Raw genomic sequence first — 17,586 nt, forward strand, 5'->3', positions numbered from 1 at the left:
ACTTGGGTACTTATGGTCCCTTCTTGTGATCACAAAATAATTGCTAATAAAGTGGATGATCACCTCCCTGTTACGAAATTGTTGTCCGACCTGGATATCACTATTCTGGTATCCCCAGTTGGATATGGTGTTATACTCAACGATGGCACAATCTAGCAGTCCAGCACCACGAAAGTATTGGATCGCCGGCACCAGGTCATCGTTGTTAACAGCTTCTTCATCCCCGCTACCATTGGCTTCATCATCTATGCATCCTCCATTTATCTCAGAAGGGTCCACTCCAACTCCCTCTGTACCGGAACTGCCCTCTCCGACATGCCCTCCCTTCTCTTCATGCATCACATGCTGGCATGATCCTTCCACGCTAGTCATTGCATCACCTTGCACCAGTCGTGACACTATGTTTATATACACCCTTATTTCAAAGTTCTCCTCTAATATCTTGCGTGAGTACAAAGCTCATGTGTTGTTCCTGCTCATCTCGAACAACGTATAGATAACGATCGAGTTGTTTGGAACAAGTCGTGGCCACACACCCTCTAGAACAACATTATAGAACTATTAGTTCACACGCAAAAGACTCATAACATGTGATTTTAGACCATCTAGATCAATAGCTCAACGGTACTCTCTATGTACTAGCAGTTCTGAATTGATACGAGCCTCTCATACAAAATAGCGTGACGTTCTCCATAATAAATATGGATAACCATAGCTTATCTGCTAAACAAACATACATGTAATAAAATAACTACTTACATGCATGTACAATACACAACTACTTACTCTAATTACTATGCTTACTCTAAGTAGTAATTACATACATAATCTAAGTACTCTAATTTATCAACTTAATATATTTTTTCAAATGTAATCGAACGGATTAAACAATCTACTTACTCTAATTACTATTACTAATCTAAGTATTAATTACATATATAATCTATGTACTCTAATTTATCAACTTGATATAATTTATCAAATGTAATTGGACTAATTAAATAATCTACTTACTCTAATTACTATTACTAACCTAAGTACTAATTACTTATATAATCTAAGTACTTACTATAACTGATCTCATGTTGTTGCTCCTCTCCCTGCGCTATTGCTCCTCCTCTCCTGAGCTTCTCGCCTGAGCTCCGCTGCTTGCCTCTATTGCTCCTTGCCTCTGCTCCTCGCCAGAGCTCCACTGCTTGCCTATGCTCCTCCTCCTCACTCCTCACTTTATAGCGGGCAGCACGCGATGCAATTAGCACAAAATCCAGCACCACTCAAACCGGTCGCGCCGAAAGCACCGATCGACGTGACGTGGTGCGATAACGAGGTGACGCGATGCGACCGCACGGAATCCAAACCATTTTTGGCGCACGAGGTGCCGAATATAGCACTATAGACCATATTTGCCACCTTATGTACCGAAAATCAAGTGTATTCGGCACATTATACGCCTAATACGGTCTACAGTGTCATATTTGGCACCTCGTGTGCCGAATATGATGGAGCCGACTTATATTCAGCATCTCGTGTAATATAACGATATATTATCTATTTTGATAAATTCAATTATATACTCTATTTTTAGATTTTGGCCGTGAGGTTACCTGTAAGGTTGTTGCTGCTGTCCCCTATTGAAACCTCGTTGCGGATGCATGCACACGTGCACCACAGCTACCGAACTCAACCACCTACTATACGTACCCGACAAGTCAACTCATAGGGATACGTGTACCACTAGTTAAGCAAACTTGTCAGCTGGGTTATGCGGGTTAATTATATTGGATGGTTAGCTACAATTAATGGCACTACCAATGCATCTGATTAGTATACCTTGTGAGATATATCTCAGGTGCAGTAAAAATATTGGACGTTAGGTCACTTTTAATACTAGTTTTTTAAACATTAATTAGATGTACATTAAAAAAAGATGATAGGATAAGTAATTTAAAAATAAAAGAGAAGAATTTTATTTTTTTATAGAAGAAACTAGCTCTTTCAGTAATTATATGTGATTATAAGACAATAAATTGCTTCAGGAGATTTTAAGAAACTAGCAACACACATGTATTCATTGGAAGCTTGTTTATTAATATAAATTTCTTACTTTCTTTCTCTTCTATTAGACATCACCTAAGAAGCAAAGTATTGGGAGTTACCTTAAACCATTTAGTTGTATATGCTTGTGCACCAAAACATAAATTTGTGGTAAATAAGAGGATGCCACCTTTTTCTTAACCTTTCTGTTTTCCTTTAAGATTAAAATAGATACACTGTGAAAAATCAATGCTCTTAGCATAGGGTTTGTATGTTTTGATGATTAATATCAATATAGTTCATGGGACTAATATGGCTTACTAGTGTGAAAAGGTTTAATCTTATGAAAGTTATATGATATACATGGAGCATCAAATAGCTCAAAGGATTCAATATCAAAGTCAAGTATAGTTTACGAAGATATAAGGACATATTGCTCGGATAAGTGATCATAAAGTTGAGAGCATCACTTGTATTGAAAGATTTGTTTTATTTGGTTGTACTACAAGGAGGGATCTCTAGAGTCTAGCAAGGAAGATCTAGAAATTCAGTGCGTCCATAATCTCTTCGATAGATATTCAATGTAAAAGTTAGATACTCATGTGCTTGCTGCATTATCTAATATAAATCATAGGGTTTTCTCAAAAGAAAAACCCTTATTGCCTAGCGGATAATAATATCTCGAAATGGACAAATATCGAGACACGGCTTGGTTGATCCATCTCTCTTTGAGACCTAAAGAAGATTAAAGGAAACGGAAATGCAAACTGTTGGAGCCTACAGCAAGCAGAGGAATGGAACTGTGCACAGTACAAATGATGTGAGCAACACACAGATGTGACACTAGCGAGGGAGCATGGGGGCTAGCAGCAGCGGCCGGACAGCTGGAGCCATCCAAACTCCATGCGGTGGCCGCCGGGCCGGCCTGCCCTGGTGCATCTGCGACCAGTGGCGGATCATCCTCATGAATTTAGGTAGGGTGAACTTCATCTCGACCTTGGTCAACATCGGCGTCGGTTGCTGAATAATACTCAGGCATCATTGAGTTGCCGATTAGTAGGTGGAGCGGCCGACGCAGCTTGCCTTACTGAAAGGTCCACCGCTGTTTGCAACCGCACATGACGCTCACGTGGTGCGCGGCATGCTGACCATGCGCGCGAACATGCAGAGAATGCAACGTTTCCTGACTCCATTCCTATCGATTGCAAACATCTGTCGTTTCTTGTGTCAAAACGTTAGATTTCTCTCTCTGGTTTCATATTTTCTTTAGAAAAGAGAACTTTACTCGACTTCTATTGAAAGCCAAATTTAAGAGCCATACAGTGAGATAACAGAATCACCGAAACAAGAAAAAACCCAAGGCCGGGGGAGACCCCGCCACCAGTCACACAAACAGAACTGACAAAAAGCTCACCCATGAGCAAACCACCTGAGAAACACTCGGAGACCAACTAGCAGTCCGGATTACAGCTCCACAATATCAGAGGCCAAGACCTGACTCCGTTTGAACATAGAGATCCACTGAAGGATGTGAGAAAGGGAGCCCTCCAAATAGCCCAAGCTAAACCTGCAAAAAGGAAAACACCTAATTTTGTCGATCCATTGTGAAACAAACCAAGCAACAAAGATAGAAACCCTTCCAAAGAGTTGGGCTGAGAGTTCAAGTCAAAGCATTCCTTGAGACAGCACCAAACAAAACGGGCTAAATGGTAGGTGAAAGAATATGATCAATAGATTCTAACTTCCCACACAAACAACAGCAAACACTTCCTTCCCAATCCCTTTTCTTCAAAACCTCAGCAGTTTGTAATCTGTTGTGTAGAATTTGCTAAAGAAATTTTTTGATTTTTACAGGCAGCTTGCTAGACCAGATCATATCAGCACCCTTGCTAATAACACCACTAAAGGTTAAGTACCTGTAAAGGGATCTAGTGGAAAACTTCCTAGAATTGTCTAAAGCCCATAACACCTCATCTTCCTCACCATTCAGAACCACCTTATTCAGATTTTCATATAGGATCTCTAAGTTTTTCTGCTCACTCAGGTTAAACCTGAGAATCCAATTGTTGGAGCTAACACAATCTGCAATCAAAATGTCAGGGTCCTCACAAAGCCTAAAAAGGTCAGGGAATTGAACATGAATTGGAGACTCCCCAAACCAAATATCTTTCCAAAAGGTGACCTTGTCCCCACTATTGACTTTGTAATGAACACCCCATTTAAAGAGATGCTTAACTCTGTGCAACCCCTGCCAAAACTGGGAGGATCCTCTCTTCTTGGAGTTAAAGAAAAGGCCATCAGGCATATATTTAGCTCGCAGAATTTGACATCATGCCTCAGAACTACTCCTAATAATTTTCCAGATCTATTTCACCAAAAGGCACTCATTCAGAATCCTGGTATTTGTAATCCCCAGACCACCAAACTCCTTAGGTCTACAAACAGCTTCCCACTTCATCATATGGTACTTGAACTTGTCCTCTGCCCTCTGCCAGAAGAACTTAGCTCTAATAGAGTCTAGCTTACCATACACCCCTGCAGGTAAATGATAGAATCCCATGTTATACATAGGAATGCTGCTCAAGCAAGAATTGGTTAGAGTCAATCTACCACCAGATGACATGGTCTTTCCCTTCCAGGAGACAAGTCTTTTAGACAACTTAGCACTTATAGGATCAAAAACCTTCAATCCCAGATTCTGGTCAGCTATGGGAATACCCAGATAGCAGACAGGAAGCATGCCCAATTTACAATTCAACTTATTTGCAATCCTTTCTTTGTCCTCTTGGTCAAAACCAAAGACAAAAACTTCATTTTTATAGAAATTGATCTTAAGACTAGACAACCATTCAAAGCAATAAAGGATCACTCTCAGATTAAAAATTGATCGATCACTACCATCAACCATCACAACAGTATCATCAGCATACTGGATGTGAGATACCCCTTAGGTAATAAGTGATTCACAACCCCAGTAATAAGACCCTTATCAATTGCCTTATCAATCAATTCACCCAAAATATCAGCCACCAGGTTGAAAAGGAGAGGGGATAAAGGGTCCCCTTGTCTTAAACCTTGATTAGTCTTAAAATATGGGCTCATGTGCCCATTAACATTTATGCAAATCTGACCTCTTTGGACAGATTGCATGACCCATTTAAGCCAAAGGTCTGGGAAGCCTTTTCTTTCCAGCACCTCATGAAGAAAACTCCACTTCACTTTATCATAGGTATTTTCAAAATCAATTTTAAGAATGACCCATGTCTTCTTTTCTGTTTTAGTTCATGGACCACTTCATGAAGAGTAAGGACTCCTTCTAAGATATTTCTCCCTTTAACAAAGGTTGTTTGCTGTTGTTTGATAAGTTGGCCCGCCAAAGAGCTGATTCTATCTGTCATCAACTTAGTGAAAAGCTTATAATCTACATTTAACAAGCAAATAGGTCTGAACTGCTTAATGTTGGTAGCTCCAGCCAATTTAGGGAGTAAGATGATTACTCCATAATTCAATCTCTTGAGGTCCAAATTCCCCTTCTGGAAGTCCTTCATCATATCCATGATCTCTCCTTTGATAACATCCCAGAAGTTCCTAATCTCTGGTTTCATATTTAACAGTGCCAGGCAGAATACAGGTTAGCTTAAACGTTGGAAAACATAGTTTCTTTTAGGATCAAGGAGCTTCATTGCTTAGCTATGAGCAGAAGAATTACAATCAAAGTTCAAGTTTTTCTGTAATAGCAGCGGTACCTTAGTGAGCCCAAGACACTTGCTTTGCGCACATCTACGTAGCTTTATTCAGGCGAATTGCAAAGAAGATGCAACGGTAGTGGATTAGCTTGCTTAACCATGAGTATGTGGCGGCTAAAAGTTAAAATGGTCCTGAACATGCACTGTCTTGTTGCGATCGGATGGACATGATCTCCGACTTGAAATATCCGTACATGCAGAGACGATATGCATGCTTATCCTGAAACGTGTAATGACCATACGCAGAGGCAGGCGTACTGCAGGACACACTCTCGGAGCCCGACTCGTCCGATTAGAGCAAGTTCAATAATTGAGCCGAGCTCTCGTCTATTAAGACTAGCCACGCTAGCAAAACTACAGCCAAGTCAGACAACAACTTATCTCTCGCTTGTCTTTAACGACCCTATTAAATTTGTTTATTCCATCCATGGCCCCACGCAAGGATTTCAATTTTGTTTTATAATTTTTTTTCACGGTGAAAAGACCGAAATTAGTAAAATTTTACCGAAATTTTGATCATTTTTTCATCTACTATTTGAGTTCCATCTGTCAGTGAGAGAAAATTTCAAAATCAGATATTTCGTTCCCTTCTAAAATTCCTAAATTTCACGAAATTTTGACAAAATTTTAATTCCTGCCCCGACATTCCACTACCTTTCCTTTATTTGTCTCTTCGGACCCATTTCTATAGAGAAAAATTTAGACTACGCTACTAAGTAAGGGAGGGAATTCAGGAAACGCTATGGAGCTAGGAGTATTGACATTCAGGAAATGCCACTCATAAGTTGGGACTCGGTCACATCACGTCATTATCTTCTCTTCCTCCCTCTTTCTTTTATTTTTAGGCTTAAATTGACTTGTACCATGACAATTTTGCCCCTGTCTCTAACAAGGGTTAAATTTTCACTTCATATTGGTTTAATCAAATTGGATAGACTATAACAGATGAAGTTAAAAAAAAATAGCATGACCCAACCATTACACGTGCATGTGTAATGGTTGAAGCACAATAATATAACATGCCACAAATATGCAAAAAGATCATGCCATTTTTTTTTAACTTCATCTATATAGTCATCTATCCAATTTGATTAAACTAATCTTAAGTAAAAAAATTCAACCCTTATTAGAAATAGAGGCAAAACCGTTATTGTATAAGTCAATTTAGATCCGAAAATAAAAGAAAGAGGGATGGAGAGAAGAAAATAGCATGTTACGACCGAGTTCCAATTTATAAGTGGTATTTCTTAAACGTCGATACTCCTCGGTAGCATTTTGTAAATTCACTTCCGTAGTCTGAATTTTCCCTTTCCGTAGAGAGCACCAAAGCAACTCTCTGATCGTGGCCTGTCGGTCGATGATTGGACCTGCTCTTATAGTATTGGGAGTAATTTTTGGTCTCGGATCCGGGGCCAAACCGCCAACTGATCGCTTGTCAGAGTACATGTGCTACAGGGGCTAGGCTACGATGTTTACTCTTAATATATTCCGAGTATTGTCCTTTTTCCTCCAGGTGATCCTCGTATAAGCAAATCTATTTTCGTGGATGTAATAGATCAAGCAAAAACATCTTTGTCGATGTATTAAGTAAAGGTACCCTGATAAATGGACTATGTGTGAGATATAACGGTCAGAGATATATATTTTTTTAAATTGATCGGTGGTACGATTAGGGTATAGTCCCCACGACCAGTATAAGGTATACGCGATCAGTCTCCCTATACTATCATATAAATCCGTGACCGGCCTCACTGGTCACTAGGCCAGATCTGACACAATCTATCGAATCGCAGTTATTAATATCCACTCAAGTGTTCTCCTTCCCCAGACGCGAACTTCAGTGGATGAAGTCATGAACGGCACAAAGGAGCATTGTCCTGTCTTGTACCATTAAATGCTATAGAGTGGGACTTTTGTAGGTCGATGCGGCATCGTACGATGGACGAGACGTTGTCAACAGGCTCAAGTAAGTGGTGAGGGACGGTTCTTCGTAATGATGGCTTAATTTAGATATTAGGATGAGCAAGGTCCTCTGTTTGGACCCACACGTAAGCTCTCCTCCTCTCTACTATATAAAAAGATGAGGACCCCGTTTATAAAGAAGAGAGATCAATTCTGGCAGCTGGCTAGAACTATCTTTATAACTAATTGAGATCATCCATAATACAACACACATGATATAGGGCTATTATTCTCTAGGAGGCCTGAACCTCTATAACTCCATGTGTTTCTGAGTCCATTGTATGCGCACACATCGATTTTTGAAACATCGTTCACGCACCCGTTGTCTAGCATACCTCAAATCATTGTTAGGGACCAACCCTTGACATTTAACGCGCCAGGTAAGGGGGCACGTTTTGGTCGTTCCATCAAGTTTAAAAAGCTTGATCAGGTTACCCATAGTTAGATCCACGGTAACCGCTGAGTCCCATTCTAAGGACATCGGCTGTCGCGAGGTATTCGTCATGGGGTACCACCCGGATGAACCCGATGTGCTCCAGGCATGGGACACCGAGACAGAGTCTGAGAGCTCTGAGAACCAATGCGAAGTCTGCATGGCAAACTATGCAGCATGAGGCGCTGCTCATGTCCCAAGCGCCGGTGGTGCCCCCTGGCTATACGCCTAAAGGGAAACCAACCCGGCGTCGGACAGACAGTTGCTTCAAGACAGCCCCCACGTCCTCAGCGTCGTCCCGAGGAGCCCCTGCACAGGATGCAGTCTACGGTGGCGTCATCACGCAGGCTATCGCGACGCCCAAGCATCGGGGGCTCCCCTCTCGCGACTTATTTTGTAATGATTATTGACAACTTAAGTTATGATTAATTAAAATTAATAATGATCCGTACTAATTAGCATAGTTTATTAATATTAACAAATATAAAATTATTATTCTATAAATAATTAAATTATACATGGATATAATACATAACTCTTAAACAACTAAATATGTTTTTATAACATCTCATATATCCAACCAAACATATTTTTTATCATCCCTGCATCTTATCAAACAGCCTAATTATATGATCTCATATAATATTCGACTTCGTTAAACGCTACCTAAAAGATCAACAGCAGATAGACTCACCAAATTGTACTTGTCACTTCAATTATTTATGTATATGTAACGTCACAATCTCTGTTAGACCGTCTCTGACAGAAAAAATATCTACTATATGCTAATCGAGCCTAGAAATCCCCCGAGGCAGCGTGCGACGCGTGGCCATTATCGGTGCGGAGCCGTCGGATCCCAGACCCGCGTGCGAGGTGATCCAGCCGTCCAATGCTTAAATTGTATACAATGCGAGAAATTAAGTGGAATTTTAGGTTTTGACCCTTTTCAAAAAATTTATCTACGCATAGACCTATGTAGAACAATCTAAAAATAACCCTTTTTACTGCACTATAATCTTCCAAATCTAAAATAGATCATATAAAACAGCCAACACAACATCAAATGTCATAACGCTATGCAAAAAATCCATTTTAAAAAAATATTTTCGCAGAGATCTATTTATAAAATATGTTTCAAAAAAAATAAAATGTAAAAATTTCACAATAACACACCACATGCGTGCATGCATCGCTGATCAGTAGTGCGTATGACACATCTTTTAAAAAAAAGTAGTGAGTATGACACTTATTTTCGCAGAATTATTCGTCACGCATCGTGCGGATAATCCATGCATGTTCGAAGGTCAGTAGTGCTATGGAATGAAGCATGGAATTCGATGCTTCCGTAGCTACTCGACCAATAGTGTACGTACGGCTTTCTTTTCCTTTACAAAAGGAACGATCGATATATATGCTCATCCCGTCCGGTCGAAATGACGATCACAAGCCACTACTCTATTTGTCACTTCTAACGTTATTCTCAGTAGATATTTTAAAATTTTATTTTCTATAATATTATTATAACATCATCTAATATTATTATAATATTTTTATTTTTTCTACCTCTAACATATAATTATTTCTTACTTTTCACTTCTCTCCACACCACTGTAGCGCAACTATCAATCAAATCCATCACTGCAGGAGGGCTTTTCCGGGACATAATAGATAGTATCGGATATTGTAGCACTCTATATCGTGCCGCTGGAGTTGGCCTAAAATGAGCTGTGGCCACCAGATTGATCATGAACATTCCCATCCGACTTTCACTATAAAGATCATAGAAAAATGTTTATGCGAGTACGCCGAACATTCATCTAAAGAACGGTATACATCAATGACTAGGTACGTAGGAGGAGCACAACTAGCTACTTGGTGGTGGTCTCTGTTTCGCTTTGTAAAATGGAGCAGTACACGGTCGATAAACAATAGGTATATTACTCTCTCTGGTTATAAATATATGTCGTTTAAAAAGAATAATCAAATTTTTAAAATTTTAACTAATAATAACCTTCAAAATATTTAGTTTAGAAACATTAAAAATCATATATTTAGATTTATTTTAAAAATATTTTCATAATATCATAAATTTATTTTATTTTATAAATATATTTTAATAAAAAATAGTGATCAAATTTTAAATATTGGAGACTGTGTCTTATAAAAAATATATGTATTTGTTACCATAGGGAGTACGCCCAGAGAGCAATAAAAAAATAAAAATATATGTATTTATTACCACATGGAGTACGCCCAGAGAACAATAAGAAAATGCTCAGCGAAAGAGAGAATAATATACCCATTGTTTATACCCATGTGCACAATCAGTATTCATGGATCAGTGATATACATGGTACGTGGTTAGAAGTAAACGGAGCGTTCAGAAATAGAGAAAATTCTTCGATTTAACATCGAAAAAGTTCCTCTCTCTCATATGTGACTGCTTGAAAATTTTCTTCCTCTCTATGCCACCATCGACATAACAAAGCTGGCGGCAGTTGCACACACAGAAAGTGAAATTTAGTTTTTACATCCCCGTATCATTGAAATTAACACTGTTATGGCGGCGATGACATAAAAAAAAAGGTAAGAGTTCAAGTAGTGACAAGAATATTTTTTTATGGCAGATCAAGGGTTTTGACAACTTTCAATGGCATATATGTAATTATCCCTACTAAGAAATTTATTGGAACTTAAACTTAATGTGTATGTGTATATATGCACAAGTGTGAATTCAGTGTGATGATGGGTACATACTACCTTCTTACACCCAAAAAAAAGGGAGAAAAGAAGGACCTGCCTGCACTCGCCGCAGATTATATGTGGTAACGATCATGGACCCACTGGCATAGTTAGCATTATACGGGGTGACGTGGCAGCTCCCAACCGGCATTAGCATGTTTTTACACGATGATATGCTGTGGTAGGTTTCTAATTAGATCCTGATTTAACTGGAGTCGATCGTGATTGAATATACTTGACGTGTCAGAGTTTTGTCTGTTCGGTTTTTGCAAGAATTTTTCAGGTACTTGTACCACTGGTGGACCGAAAATCCTCTTTCCTGACCAAGCACTCCCCATTTGGTTGAGGTAAATGTTTCACGTACCTGCAATCATTTACGTACGACTCGGTCATAATAGTTTGTTTACGCCACCTGGTTCATTTATAAGCTGCCATCCAAGTGATTTAAACCCTGCTTAGTTGTGCTTCAGTTGTGTGAAACAACCGTGATGGTTTGTTAGATCTTATACTAAATAATATTGGGAGTTGTTAATTTTCAATCGAGTGAAAATAAATGTATATTTCACTTGATAACATCAATTATTGAATAAAGATCTAATGGTTGAAAAAAATGATTCATAAGTAAATAATATTTTTCTATAGTAGAGATATATATAATTTTCGGGTGTATACCAGATAAAAATCTTTAACCGAGTACAAATTAAAAGATAGACGCACGATCGGACGATCAGATAAATAACACGTTGAGTGATATGCCAGATAAAAATACTTGACCGAATACAAATCAAAAGACAGATGCACGATCGGACGATCGGATGGATAACGTGTCGAGCGAAACAAAACTCTAATTTCAATCGATTGAAACACAGTAAATCCGAATACTTACTAATTCCAAGAATAAAAAGAAAATCATTAAGATGAAGGTAGATCATGTGATGAGCCAATGTGGGATCATGGTTGAGGCATCTTTGCACGTGACCTCACACCCTAATCCTCTCTTTCCAGGCTAGGCTTACCACTTGCTGAGCACTGCAGACTGCAGATGAAGCAAGGCAGCAGCCAGCAGCCCCGAGACAAGAAAAAACGGAAGAAAAACCAGCGACCGGGGAGGGAGACGTTAACGTTTACCGCCGGGCAGGGCAGGGGCGGCCCAAGAAACAGGCCGCATAAAACGAAGCCTCCCGCGGATCCCTCCTCCTCCTCCTCTCTCTCTCTCTCTATCACTCTCTCTCTCTCTCTCTCTCTCTCTCGCAAGCCAAGAAGCGAGCAGGGGGAAGGGCCGGAGCCGGGCCTCCGAGGCATCGATTGGCGCCATGAGGCTCCTCGTCCCCGACGGCGCGCGCCGCCAGAGGCTGCCGTGCGAGGCGCTGGCGCCGTCGTCCCCCCCGACGGCGCAGGGGAGCGGGAGGACCGTGGTGGTGGGGGTCAGGAGGGACGCCGCCAGCCGGGAGCTCCTCACCTGGGCGCTCGTCAAGGTCGCCAATGCCGGGGACCGCGTCGTCGCGCTCCACGTCGCCGCCGCCTCCGACGGTGCGTCGCCGTCTTCCAATCCGCAAAGTTGCCCTTCTTTCCTCTCATTAGAAGCGTTTGTCCTTGCGATTGTTTGGGTTATGTTTCCTTCGTTGCTACGATTCGCTCGACATGCAAAGTTGGAATTTTTTTTTCCTATTCGATTGTGTTATGAAATTAATCCCTTTTTTTCTCTCTTCTCGTTTAGGATTACGGATGGGATTCGACTGTGCTGTGAAGTTAATCCTCTTTTTCTCTCCTCATTTAGGATTACTAATAGGATTGGATGAGCGGAGCAGGGCCGCGGATTCGCTCGCGTCAGTGCTCGCCGTGTACGACGGCTTCTGCAACCTCAAGCAGGTCCGTCTCAAAGCTTACCGCAAACCAAAAAAAATCTCTCTATTTTTTTTTCACTCTACACTTACCGCGAGTCATATTTGTGTTAGTTCGATGGTGGCCGTTCAAAGCTGTGACCTTTTCTCCGAATCTGGCTTTGAAATATCGTCCGTCAAATTTTGGTTGAAAGTCTCCACCTATGCCGTATCACTCCTGCTACCATCAAGGTTTACAAATGGTTTTACCTTAAAAAACCGCTCGGTGGCGGTAATCGCGATTACCGTGCAGTAATTCAGTGGAATTCGATAGAAACTGGTTGAAATTTGTCAATTTTTTTAATTTTTTTGAATTTTAAATTTAAGTTTGGTCGGTATCTGTTCGGTTTATAAAAGCGGTGCGGACCGAATCGTCCGGTAACTGCGATAAACGAGCGGTTACAGATGATATTTGTAACCCTGGCTACCATTACTTTACTGGATGGTCCTGTTTTTGCCTTATCCTTTCCATCGCCTTGAAGTTTTGGGCACACTTAGGTAGTGTTTGGTTGGAAAGCGAGGTGAGATAAAATGATTCCATTCACTGTTTGGTGGGTGGGATGAAACGAGTTCATTTTAGTACCTCAGTCCTATCGTCAATGTCACGTTCGAAGTGGGATGGCTGCGTTCCACCGTTTTTTTAGAAATGGCTTCGTCCTGAATCTTTGAAAAATATTCCCTGATTTCGAACCATTTCATCCCGCTGCTCTCCATCCAAACAGCTCGAAAACGGAATAGATCCGCTCCATCCCATCTCGTTCCACGAATCAAACACTACCTTAATTTTTTTAGTGTCACTGATCTAGTTATCTTTCGTACAATCGAACTGCAGGGTTTTCTTCTTTTATTTTATTTGGGGAAAAAAATTTAAAGGCTGCCTCAGAATTTCATCAATTTCATGTTCCATTTACACTCATCAGATTAATTTGGAGCTCAAAGTCTGTGGAGGATCATCTATTCGGAAAACTCTGGTCAAGGAAGCCGCTTCTTGTGGCGCCGCAAATCTGATCCTCGGTGCTGCAAAGAATTCCCGGTCTTTCGGGTACTTAATCTGACGTTTTGCACTACATATTGCCACCTTAGCCCAAATATTTTTGTTTTCTGACAGCAGTGTTGGTGTTACTCCAAATGTCAGATCCTCCTCCACTTCAGTTGCCAAGTACTGCGCAAAGAGAGTTCCCACAGGCTGCTCGGTTCTTGCAGTGAACAATGGCAAGGTGGTTTACCATAGAGACGTGGGCCATGCGGCGCAACACGAACTGAACCAAAGCACTAGCACAAGTACGTTGATCGAATAATTTTATTTGGGTTTACTCATTTTGTGGTTTGGAGCTGCTATGGATTCAGTATGCTCAAGTCTGGAATTGGAATGCAGTGCCAGAGACTCCAAGGAGGAGCTACCGGAAGCTCTTGACATCCATGATAGGAGAGAAACATTGGGATGAATATGGAAAGGACAACAGGTCCCCATCTCGTGCCATAACCATGCCAACGAGGTCTCCCACGCTACCAAAAGAAGTTCCATTAGCATTGGTCCCAGTGAAGGGTTACCAACGTGAATCGCCAGAAGGAGCAACAGGCTGGCCCCTCCTAAGGAAGAAATTCTGGCCAGACCGAAAAGCTTACCTGCCTGAAAAGTCGAAGATGTCTGTGGTGCAGTGGGCAATGCGCCTCCCCAGCCGGTATTCAGCAGTTTCACCAGTCCATTCAGAGTACATAACCAGAAGACCAGATTCCACCACCAATGCCAGTCATATTCTCCATGACCGGGTGGTTGTCCCTTTGAGGAGCAATTCAGGAAGGTCTTCTGTAGTGATTGAAGAATTGGAGAAGGAAATACCAGAAGAGCTGACCTTGCTTAAAGAGAAATTCTCATCCATCTATTCTTCCTTCAGTTACAGTGAGCTTGCAAATATCACTTCTGGTTTCTCACCTGGTATGCAATTCTGATTTGTCTCTGTTATCATGCCTTTGTATCTCTTAGCACCAATTTTTGTAGGCATGTGGTGTTAACCAATTGGATTGGTTGTTTTGTGCAGAGTGTATAGTTGGACAAGGTGGCACTAGTCAAGTTTACAAAGGTTGTTTGGCAAATGGCAGGAAACTGGCAGTGAAGATCATGAAGTATTCCGATGAGGTACTGAAGGAGTTTGTCTCAGAGATTGACATTGTCAGCTCTCTCAGTCACAAGAATGTCATATCCCTCATCGGTTTCTGCTTCAAGAGCGATGACCTTCTGTTAGTGTATGAGTACTTGCAAAGAGGCAGCCTGGAAGAGATACTGCATGGTGTGTTTCACAGCTTCATCACCTGCTAGCTTTCTACCTGTGCCGTTGCCATGTAAAAGTAATCCTAACGTTTATATTGTGCAGGTGAAAAAGAATGCAACATATTTGGTTGGACCGAGAGGTTCAACGTGGCTGTGGGAGTTGCTCGTGCACTGGATTATCTCCATGGTAGTGACAACAGTCGTCCAGTGATCCATAGGGATGTCAAGTCATCAAACATCCTCATCTCAGAGTGCTTTGAGCCAAAAGTAATTCTTTTCTGTCAGATAGCACGAAATGCTTCAGTTCCTTTGCAATATCAAAATTAAATGAACTAAAATTTTCAATATCTGTTTCATGCAGTTATCGGACTTTGGCCTCGCAGTCTGGACTGCTGATGTAACATCTCAGATGACATGCAACGACGTTGCAGGAACTTTCGGGTTCATTATCTAATCATTTGTTTGCTACTTTTACCTTTGCTTGCTGCATTGCAACAATTGCCTTACTGATATAGAGATACTTTGACAGATACTTAGCTCCTGAATACTTCATGCATGGCAAGGTGAACAACAAAATTGATGTGTATGCTTTTGGTGTCGTCCTTCTTGAACTCATCTCGGGCAGGAAACCACTTTGCACCGGTTGTCCAAAAGGGCAGGAGAGTCTAGTGATGTGGGTATGTTGCTTCTTCTATCTATCATTGTGTGTCAATTTCTTGTTTGAATTATGTTAAAGACCACTTCTTTTCCTTTGGTTTGAACTGATAATTAATTGTTGTTTGTTTTGTGCAGGCAAATTCCATCATACAAGGAGGAAAGCTCACACAACTTGTAGATCCCAACTTACCTACTGAAGGACATACCAATGAAGTCGAGAGGATGACCCTTGCTGCCTCTCTCTGCATCAGACAAGCACCTCATAACCGTCCTCACATTGATGTTGTAAGTTTTTTTTTTCCTTTGAGGCACATACTCTGTAAGTGTTCGTGCTGTTTATCATTTCCATTGTGCTGTATCTTACAATCATTTGGTTGTAATAATCAGGTTCTGAAGCTACTCGATGGTGACAATGACATTCTCAAGTGGGCTAGATCCCAAGTCGGATTATCATGCGAGAGCGATGACGGTGAAGGTGTGATGACACCGCCAGCGCCAGGGAGTAACACCAACATCCAGTCCTACATCAATCTCGCATTTGATGTCGACGATGATTCTGCCTCTGTCAGTAGCAACGACTTCATCACAGCAAACACATCCTTGGAAGAGTATTTGCGGGGAAGATGGAGCCGATCATCGAGCTTCGATTGACCGATCCATAGCAGAGTTACCCCTTTTAGTGTATAGATTTTTTTTTCCTCCCTTTTTTTTTATTTAAGTTACTCTTTTGCTCCTTGGGTGAGAGTTGGCACATGCAATGCCCTCCACCAAGAATATCATTTGATTATGCCTTGAGTCTTTTTTTTTCATATGGGGGACTTTTTTCCTGTCTGAAGAGACCCCCTTTTCTTTCTCTCGGAATAGACCTTGTCATACCCAGGTACTCTCATCCAAAGGGATGAGAAATAAAGTAGGAAGCATATGCAATTGTGGGTTTCTTCCCTCATACAAATCAATCATCTTTATTCTATACACACTGCTCATTGGTTAGGATCATGGTAAAAGGAATATATATTTTTACGTCTGCTGTGAACAATGAATTGTGCCCGAATTTTGATTGAATTTGTTCAACAACATTCGGTGGCTCTAATGTTCATGATCATCGCTATTATTTTCCTTGGAAAATTCATCAAATTGCTCCAAGATAAAGTCAGGATCTGCAGAAGTTATCCTTGTAAGATCTCACCACATCGCAACATTAATCTAAGCTGTGTTTGGTTCATGACGATGTCCAGCCATTATACAACCACTGTCGGTTTCACGGGTGTTTGTCAACTGCAGCATGACATCGAATGATCTGAGCAGATGGGTCCAGCGGATTCATTGAAAAGACAACGAAAACGAAAGCTAAATCGTCTCGTAGGAGCCCGGTTGGGGCATCTTACATCACATGGAGACAATGAAAGGGATCTTGAAAAGTATTTCGCGCATGCATGCCAACATGAGCAAACCAACATCAAGCCATGATTTTTTTTCTATTCTTGTGGACAAGAATCAAAAGAATAATCATGACACCTACACACGGATAATAATCTATACATCTTGCATGTCACAAGTCTCTACGAACGGTGTAACGACAAGTGAATTTCGCAAGTCACAGGTCTCTCCGAAGTCCGGACGTTGCAGGGACAAGTAAATGGACGGCGAATTCTTTGTATTTATTTTTCACCAGGAAAGTGTATCGCAAAAACATGGATAAACAACTGACAAAGGGATAACGGTGACCATCAACATGCATGATCATTGCAACTTACAATGGAGAGCATGAAGCATTTCGATTTCTCAAATTAGCGGTCGCAAGACATGCACATCCCTTCGGGGAAAAAAATAAAGCATAAAGCCATGGAAATTTGACATTAAGGG

The 17,586-nt window shown here is 40.9% G+C and overlaps 1 protein-coding gene across 6 annotated transcripts; it reads left to right on the forward strand.

Annotated features, from left to right (window-relative positions):
• The first annotated feature begins 12,022 nt into the window (after positions 1-12,022).
• Positions 12,023-16,695, forward strand: LOC133900397 (protein kinase STUNTED-like). Of its 6 annotated transcripts, none has more exons than XM_062341519.1 (12): positions 12,305-12,447; positions 12,695-12,786; positions 12,873-12,989; positions 13,630-13,839; positions 13,933-14,078; positions 14,173-14,733; positions 14,837-15,085; positions 15,170-15,333; positions 15,428-15,507; positions 15,596-15,743; positions 15,859-16,008; positions 16,111-16,695. In XM_062341519.1, exons 2-12 carry the CDS (start codon positions 12,713-12,715, stop codon positions 16,372-16,374), a joined length of 2,163 nt encoding a protein of 720 aa, XP_062197503.1. In that variant the 5' UTR covers positions 12,305-12,447; positions 12,695-12,712; the 3' UTR covers positions 16,375-16,695. The 6 variants fall into 6 exon arrangements, with proteins under 6 accessions (XP_062197500.1, XP_062197501.1, XP_062197502.1 ...); XM_062341521.1 differs by having other exon boundaries at positions 12,310-12,447; positions 12,635-12,786; XM_062341516.1 differs by lacking the exon at positions 12,873-12,989 and having other exon boundaries at positions 12,023-12,474; positions 12,635-12,786; positions 13,718-13,839.
• Positions 16,696-17,586: the final 891 nt, after the last annotated feature.

The sequence above is a fragment of the Phragmites australis genome, chromosome 19 (assembly GCF_958298935.1).
Source record: "Phragmites australis chromosome 19, lpPhrAust1.1, whole genome shotgun sequence".
NCBI classification, from domain to species: domain Eukaryota; kingdom Viridiplantae; phylum Streptophyta; class Magnoliopsida; order Poales; family Poaceae; genus Phragmites; species Phragmites australis.

Coding starts and splice junctions, on each gene's coding strand:
- LOC133900397 (XM_062341516.1), top strand. CDS start 12,231: ATGAGGCTCCTCGTCCCCGACGGCGCGCGCCGCCAGAGGCTGCCGTGC. Junction 13,840..13,932: donor AAGAATTCCCGGTCTTTCGG/GTACTTAATCTG, acceptor TCCAAATGTCAG/ATCCTCCTCCACTTCAGTTG. Junction 15,744..15,858: donor AGGAGAGTCTAGTGATGTGG/GTATGTTGCTTC, acceptor TGTTTTGTGCAG/GCAAATTCCATCATACAAGG.